Source organism: Triticum dicoccoides, chromosome 7A, assembly GCF_002162155.2.
Source record: "Triticum dicoccoides isolate Atlit2015 ecotype Zavitan chromosome 7A, WEW_v2.0, whole genome shotgun sequence".
In the NCBI taxonomy this organism is placed as follows: Eukaryota; Viridiplantae; Streptophyta; class Magnoliopsida; order Poales; family Poaceae; genus Triticum; species Triticum dicoccoides.
In genome coordinates this window covers 710,716,930-710,725,522 of record NC_041392.1, presented here as the reverse complement: position 1 = coordinate 710,725,522, position 8,593 = coordinate 710,716,930, and the positions used below count along the sequence as shown (strand labels likewise).

The window sequence follows — 8,593 nt, the reverse complement described above, 5'->3', positions numbered from 1 at the left end:
TCTTAATTCAAAATTTATTTAGTTATATCTTCTCTGTTACCAAAAAAAGGAATTTCTGAATAACAAATTTAAAGAAGTATAAAAGTGGAAAACAAAAGTAACTATTCAGATTAAACTTGTTTTGTTTCTCGTAAGTCCCGATTTGCTGGGAATTCAAGCTTCAGATTGCAAAGAGTAATGCCATACTCCATAAACTAAAAATACTATCTGCTAATGCCGTTGGGGAAGCTTTCATGTTGATTTAATGCTCAAAGTTACTTTATTGTTTTTTTTTCAGGTTAGAGAAGACAGATGGGCCGGCACATGATAGGACATTTGTTTACTCGGTTCAGGTAGAAACCCAAGGTGGTATTTGGTTAACTTTAGGTGAACCGATGTCAAGAGTAAAGGATGCGGAGAATTCTGGCGCGCAGAAGATGTTGGAACATCTATTGAAATTGTGAGATCCCTATATTGTCCTTTGCAAAGAACATATTTCTATTTCTATCCCTTTGTGAACCTTAGGCTGAGGTTGTGTCTAGCAAAAATAAAAAGAATACAAAATATATTACATCCCTTGACAAAAATGATGATTCAAATTTTTATATGAATGTTCCTTTGCCGGAGTTAGGGATCCATGCACTTGAATACTGATGCTACATCCTGGTGGCGACTACTAGGAAGGAGATCCTAGAAGCCCGCATTGTGGTGGTGACTATTAGCTTGTAGGTGGGAGATGAGCTCAAGAGAATATAAGGAAACAGTGATGAAGGGAGAGCCAAAGAGGTGAATGAGGATGAAGAAGATGCACCGGGATTTTCTGATGCCGGTTCATCCTGCCCATGCCGATGAAATCATATAGTTTGAAAAAGCGCTACCATGAGATTTTTGTCGCAAAAAAAGCAGTGGGACAGAAGTTAGCTTTCCTATTTATCTATTCACTCCGATGGTCGAGATGCAGATGTATACTCATGGTTAATTCGCCATACTTTTTAAAGCCATGCACATCGGCGTAGAATTCAGTGTGAACTGAAAATTTGTTTATAAACTTGAAATAGCATGTCCATCTCGATAGTAACGACACGGGCTTCTTTTACATAAATATCACGTAGAAAATTGTAAGGATGAGACATAAATTTCCACGTACATAAAATAAAAACAGAAAGTAACTATGAATAAATAAGTTGAACTAACAAACTATACATATACTATGATTAGGAGATGGTATAATATTTGCCACAACCATGGGACTGATAGCTATAAAAATTAAATATATTTTTTGGAGAGCTTAGATCGAAAGAACCTCATCCGAACAAATGTTTTTTTACATTGGTATAGATTTGCTTATCTCGTCTGTTTAAGAAATTCTCTGGTTTGTGGTTGTTGAACGGTGGTTTTTCAACAGTTGCTTTATAAACACTCCAGGAAAATGTTAGATGACGGGATTTTCTTCTGTTAACAAACAGCGAAATTGGCAACCCGAGTTATCACAACCCACTCAGGTCATTTTCGATTCAGTGATTCACACAATAACAAGCAAAATCTAGGCCTTGGTTCGTGGTCAATGAACTATGTCGTGACGAGCTATGTTTTTGATATATGGAAACATAGCCACACTTTAGGACAGTAAAACTGAGCAGCTTTCCAACCATGTAATGCCTTGCGCGTTTCTGGCCATCCATTTTTTGTGACTTGGGCAACCTTGAGTCCTTGACCGTTAGTCTGTTGTCTACTCCGGCTTTCACAATTTGAAGCCCTATGGTAAAGTAGGATAGGGATTGGGAGAGGGAGAGGGAGAGGGAGAGGGAGATGTAGGCCGACACCATGGCTGTTCGGCTGAGCACAACTGCTCTGCTGGGATTTGAAGAAGCAATCATTCTTCAATTTCTCTACGGGCATTCATGGCAGGTGATGTGGCCATCCTTCCACTGCCTCGGTACATGTACGTGTATTTATGCCCCTACCACTTTTCACTAAATCTTTCCACTCCGGCAACACAACATCCATCAGCATGGTGCTTGGCTAGGTTCCCCTATATTTTTTTCCCCGTTCATGTACAATTCCTTCTTACACCAAACAATTACATTATCCTGATATCCTCTCAATCCCAAATTTTGTGCAGGTGATGGTCATACTGGTTGTGGTCAATTTATTTGGGAGATCTTGGAGGCTGGTACTCCCATTTTCTTACTTCGGAAATTCTTCAACTGATAATTTCGGATGGTCTCTGGACAGGTAATTACTTCAAGTGTACTGCCAGATCTTATCCTTCCTTGTTTTACCATCGATGTTTTTACAGCGCATGATTGCTTAGATTATATATTTTGTTGACCCCTGGATGGGAGACGAATCTGTGTGCTTGTCATTATTTAGTATAATTTCAGATTATAATGAATTTGTCTGTGCTTGGTATTGTCGAAGCAGATTTCTTGGACTTCTCATTAGAAGTACATAATTAGAATTTAAAGTCTTGGATTCAGTTATAGTCAAGTGTGTCTGGTCAACTTGAATGATTCTTGGCATAAGCTATGCTTAGCTAAAGGGGGTGTTTACTGTTTACTTTATGTATTTATTTAGTTCTATTTTACGGAATGGCCACATGAGATATTCCTGGAAATTTATATTGGTGTGAATTGGTTATGTGGTATCTGTATACACAAGTTGTGCATACATGGTGTTGTTTTTGTACTACAAAGGAGAAAGTTGATCACCTATTTTTTTTATGGCGGCAACCTAATATGGCGGTCAATTTTGGAAATAAGAAATACTGCTTCTCTTGAAAAGGCATCTTTTATCTTCCTAATCAGTTTTGTGTTCCCTACTTTGCTATAGATTTGTTTTTGGTCCCTATTGCAGAATAGTGGAGGGGGAGCAGGCTCTGGAAGCTCATGTATTTGGTTCGGGTTAAAGTTTTGAGCATCCGAGAGGTTGAGAAGCTGCTACGTACGTGCTAATTAGCTCATGCTGTGTGCTGATTAACCTGATGCGTTTTAGATGTTAAGCTTTTGCTGTGGCCCAAGCTTATCTTTGAGCTTTCTGCTTTTGCATGACTTTAAAATCTTGGTGGAGGCTACTCCTATTGATAAATTAGTGGGAATTTAGGTTTATCTGGCGTTCCAAAAGTATGTCCTCAATGCATAAATTTAATTTTTGAGTGAATGATTGCTATATCGACACACATGCATAATTTTTACTTATGATGACTTCCCTTCTGTCCATGCTTATCCTGTATACAACCTTCTGTCCATGCTTACGCTGTATACAAATACAATTATGTTAACGGCTTAGGTATCCCCATAAATATTGTTTTCTTCTGTCCATAATATTTATTTTCTCATGATTTTATTTCATTGTTGGTATGATCCCTAGCATTTTATATGGCGATCCTCAATGAATTTTCTTGAGGATATTTTATAACCGAGCTCATTTAACTTTTTTTCTTTTCTGATTTGATGTCTTGTCCTTCTATTCTTCTTCCTTCATGATCAGGTCTATTTGGAAAGCCTGATTACTGATGTATTACTTGAAGGCAAAGAAGTCTTTAAGAATGTAATTCATGTATATATTTGCACTAATAACCTCTCAAACTGTGGAATATAATAATAAATGTCTGAAATTTTGCAGAAATAGTGATTTTTCACTGAGATGGTTAAAACACCGTGCACAAATGATAGAGCATAAATGAGCCTCAGGTAAACCTGTCCGGTCTGGCACGTCAAGGACACTTGTATACCAGCTTCCCACCATCGTTGTTATCGCCAACAATATGAAGTGGTAAACTTTCTATCTCATTTATCTGCTTTCCTTAATAGTTTTCGCACAAATTTTTGAATTGTGATAACTCATTATCACAATTCGTCATTCTTGTTTACGCGATTGGGTAGTGGCTATTTTCTTCCTTGTGACAGCTAATCAAGCTCAGGGATATAATTGCGATTCATTATCTTTTTTGTTCCAACCACTTTTACGAAATCTGACATGACAAAATAACCGTGACATTATGCATCACTTGTAATTTTAGGCCCAATAGATGCACAAAAATGGTAGATCGCAGCAATTATTTTCGAGGACTGGTTTTTATGGTCTCTAGGCGATTGAAAAGGAATATAAGTCTACATCCATTTTACTTTTGGAAGAGGCAATTGAAAAGGCATAGTTGTGCCGTTGTACATCCCAGCCTTTCCTTCCGAAGGCCCGGTCCAATACACGGATATTTCATTGCTAACAAAAGAAACATTGCTTCACAAATTAGGATTACCCGGGAGCTTGCTGCTCGTCTTTAATTCCATGAAGTCCGAAATTACTTCCATGCTCGCCACCACGCTCGCCCCCGGTGTTTGCTCCTGATCATCCTCTACCGCTGCTTCCCATGCTAACTCTGGGCCACCAAAGCTTCTCGCTACCTGTGCTCACTGAAACTATTTCATGCTCGCCACCAAACTCGCACTGGCGTTTGCTCCTGACCATCCTCTGTTGCTTGCTATATGGGCCGCCAAAGCTTCTCGCTGCCTGTGCTCGCTGACTGATTAGATTCTTGCTGCCCATGCTCTCCCTGTTGGAGCCGATACTACTTCATCTGGCTGCACTGGGAACCGGACACTATATGAAGCAAATTCTCCAAGCTTGGGGAGCAAATTTTGGCCAGCAATGTCGAATCGAATGCTGATGGCAGAAACAAGGAGTTGGGAAAAATATATGTTTTTGTTTGCAGGTTTGCTATTTTAAGTCGAGCGGCAAATTATTTCAGTTCAGTTGATTCACACTATCAAGTTCATCCATTGATGTACTTACATCTCCACAGATCTGCAACAACAATAATTGAAGTATGATAAAACTGTCTTGATGACTCATTTATAAAGATATCATTATTCATCACATCTTTCCACACAAATGTCAAGAGCCTGAAAAGTAATTACCAATCTTCATATTGAAGTAGTCTTTGCTTATTAAGCACCAAACTATTTTTGACACATTTACCACAGTTTAAGTTGCTGCACATGGCCCTTATAGCAGACCCAGTTTTTAATGTGGGTATCACCAATATATACCATTCACACCCCGTTATGAAATGCAGCGTCCAGGTAATTAGTGTTGTAAGGCTACCTTTAGGAGAGATATTTTTGGTTGTACTGCTAAAACTAAGCGGCGTGCCATCCAGGTAGAAAAAATATACCTGATGCACACTTGTGGGAATTAATTCATAAAACCTTCAATCAAGATGAGTATCTATTGAATCCCACAGCGAAGCAAAGCGTGGGCATGTGACTAGTTTGTTCCATTTTGCTTGTGGAGTAGTATTGAATCCAACCTGAGCTGAAAGTTCTTCTGTATCATCTGATTATTACCTGTCTTGCTTGCGGAGAGTCGATCGATGGATTAAGAAGCCTCATCCTTGGAACTCCAAGATGAAGAAGGTGGCACTGAAATGTAACAGTTGTGATGAGCATTTGCAAGATTAGGGTGGCGCATGCCTGAGATTAAGAAGCTATTTTGCTGAGACAGTGAGATGGCCCCTAATTATTTTCTTCTTCTTCTTGAGATGATGGCTCCTAATTAGCAGCTAGCTACAGATATGCGCAAAGGAGACAGGGAAAGAAAGGTACATGTTGATGAAGATGCCGCTGAAATTTGACAGTTGTGATGAGCATTTGCTACATATTAAGAATCTTTGTCGCTGTGACGGCATGTTTGTTGATGGACGGATGGATACCATTTCTATATATCGTGTGTGACATTCCCATGTCATTATGAATCCATTATGGTACTTTTATTGTACTGATATTATAGTCTCTTGAGGTGTGGTTGATCCAAATGCATGAGTGAAAAATCTTAGTACATAATTATATATCCGTGTCTACAAGTTTTCTTATATCGGATATAGTTGGCGTGCAAGACAAGTGCACAATAATTGTAGCAGTATGTTCTACATCAAATCAAATACTCCCTTTGCAAACATTTGTAAGATGTTTTAGATCACTAAAGTACTACTGTCTTATAAAGTTTACAGAGGTAGTATGTTACAAGCGTATACTTTTCTGAACTAATACGTATCGATCTTCATAGAATTCCAGGTTAAATTGGAAAACCATTTCCTCGCAAAAATAATAATTTGAAAACCATTGTTTGGGAACTTCAGATAGCGTGGAATTCCAGCTTAAATTGTCTGATACAAGTGTATAACACTGAACTTCATTGCATAAATATGACATAAAAAAGAAACTTGGTTAGCAAGGAAAAAACAGTTTTCACCTATGACCCTATGAAATTAATTTCGTAAATATATCACGTAAAAAGTATTTTTGTACGCACGGAAAATACAGTTTTCAAACTGGCGCTGTAGTAGTTTTTTCTTTAGAAAAAATAGCACAACGGACAGCCCGTATGGGCCGAAAGATGGCCCGTTACATATTCTTACCTTCCAAGGCCCGTTGTGGCAGCACAAAAGATCTCTCACCTCCACATAACAAGATTCCCATCCATCCATCACATCAGATTGAGGGTTTCCGCCGCCGGCCTCCTCTTTTCTTTTTTCCAATGGAGAGCAGCAAGAAAATCGAATCCAGTTTGCCGGAGTTCCCCGCCGAGCGGATTGTTGGAATTATGTGTCCTGCAACTATATTCAATTAACTTGGAATTGTTAAATATTCGAAATACCTTATTATGGAATTATACATGTATTTGTACATGGAATTGTTTTACATGTTTAGTATGGAATTGTTACTTGCTGGAACATACTTAAGTTTTTATATATACTTAAGGAAGCTGGTTGATTATCGGTGGAATATAATATACTATTTATATTGGAAAGACTACCCGGGTACACTGATGATTGGAAGGAGCTAGATCGTATAATTAGATTACAGCCCTAATGTTGATCTACATAATTAGAGGAATTTACATTCAATTATGACGCGTTGCTCACAAGCGCATGCTCCGAGAACAAAACGGGTAGAATCCGTTAAACAGACAAATATGATCGTGGTTGATAATTTGATCTAGACTCTATCCCGAAAACTAGTGGAAAAGACTAGGAATCTTATATCTGTATAAGAGGTGGACTCTTTGGAACGATGGTATAAGAAGGTCCCTACCCCTTAGCCTCAGATATGCGAATTGTGAGCGGCATCACGGATAAGCGCAGAGGAATTAGGGGGTAGACCACAAACCCTAAATTTCTAACATTGGCATCCGAACCGAATAAGGGTCAATGACGTACTCACCGACGGCTCGATTCGATCCGTAATCAACTCCGCTGCGTACTCTACGGATTTGCAAACCATGGTCAGCTTGGGGATCGATTTGTTCTCCTCTTTGTAAAGATAACCTTGCTAATCCGCCATCAGCCACCGCCCCAAGTCGCCGACTCCGGCCGAGGCCCGATCTGCGGCACCTCTGCGAGTAGCTGGAACTCCGCGCTGGTGCCGGTCGTCGTCGTCGTCCGCTACATCACCGGACCCGCGTTGCCAAGTCGTCGCTCGGTTCCACATCCCGTCGCTGCGCCGGAACTCTCTCACGCGGATCTGTGCTACGTAGTCTCGTGTTGGGCACATGGGCTAATTCATGTACGCTGGACGTGATTAAAGCGCAGTCCAAGCCGCAGGCACGGGAATCAAGGAATCTAGCTAGGAAAGTGGTAGTCCAAACTCCAAACCACCCAAGCAATCCATCGGATCAGTGAAATCCAGAGTTGCACCAAGGCCTCAATGCTTGCACGGGAGACAAGATATACTAGTTGTTCCTGTTCTGTTCATGTACGTGGATAGAGGAAGGCGAATGTTTTGTGCATGTTCAAGTCCTTGTGCAAATAACGGCCAGCCTGCCCAAAGGACTACACACACCAGACTTTGTGGATTAAGGAAGGCAAATAACACGAACGTGGAACGAACTTGTGCGAACAACGGCTAGCCCGCCGGAAGGATTACATGCACCAGACGCACACATGCTTTCAAAATTACATATACTAACTACTTTTATTCATTTTATTTGATCATTGATTAATTTTTTTTTTCTCTGGTCCATTGCATGTAACTCGTAACGAGGAGATGGAATTTACTCGTTGGAAGAATGCTAGTCCCTACGAATAATAATAATCCGAAGGACCCTGGATCATGCATGACTGGATGGAATAGCAATTACTCCGGTGAAAAGATAGCATGGAAATTTTGCATATCTAGGAAAGATATTTATATTGATTATATCACTTGTTGCGGAGGAAGAAAGATATCACTCCAAAGAAAAGGAAATTTGCTCTCGCTTGACGGTATGTCCATTGGCAATGTTTACACTTTATATGTTTATATCTATCACTACTTTTTCCAATAGGTGGAACACAGTAGCAACTTTATTTATATCTAAACAATTCCCAAGGAAGGTAGATGATGTCTATTTCAGCAGTAATGCTATTTTTGAAATACTGGGAATTGGAAATTATGCCATCAAACTCCATTGTGGAGGAAAATTATTATTGATAGATACGCTATTGTACTAACCTTGCGTGAGAAGGAATTCAAAGAAGTGTCTATTATGAGCTTAATTTATTTGTGGAGGAAGATGGGAACCACTCCATGGAAAAGGATTATTTTCTCTCCCATTTAAGTAACATTTTTATTGACAT

General features: G+C 39.5%; 1 protein-coding gene across 1 annotated transcript in view; it reads left to right on the top strand.

The window, feature by feature from the left end:
• The window catches only part of LOC119329475 (ribonuclease 3-like protein 2), a 2,735-nt gene extending 2,292 nt beyond the window's left edge, over nucleotides 1–443 (top strand). The window contains exon 4 of the mRNA XM_037602529.1: nucleotides 278–443. Coding sequence (XP_037458426.1) covers nucleotides 278–443 — 166 coding nt within the window. The remainder of the gene's footprint in view (nucleotides 1–277) is intronic.
• Nucleotides 444–8,593: the final 8,150 nt, after the last annotated feature.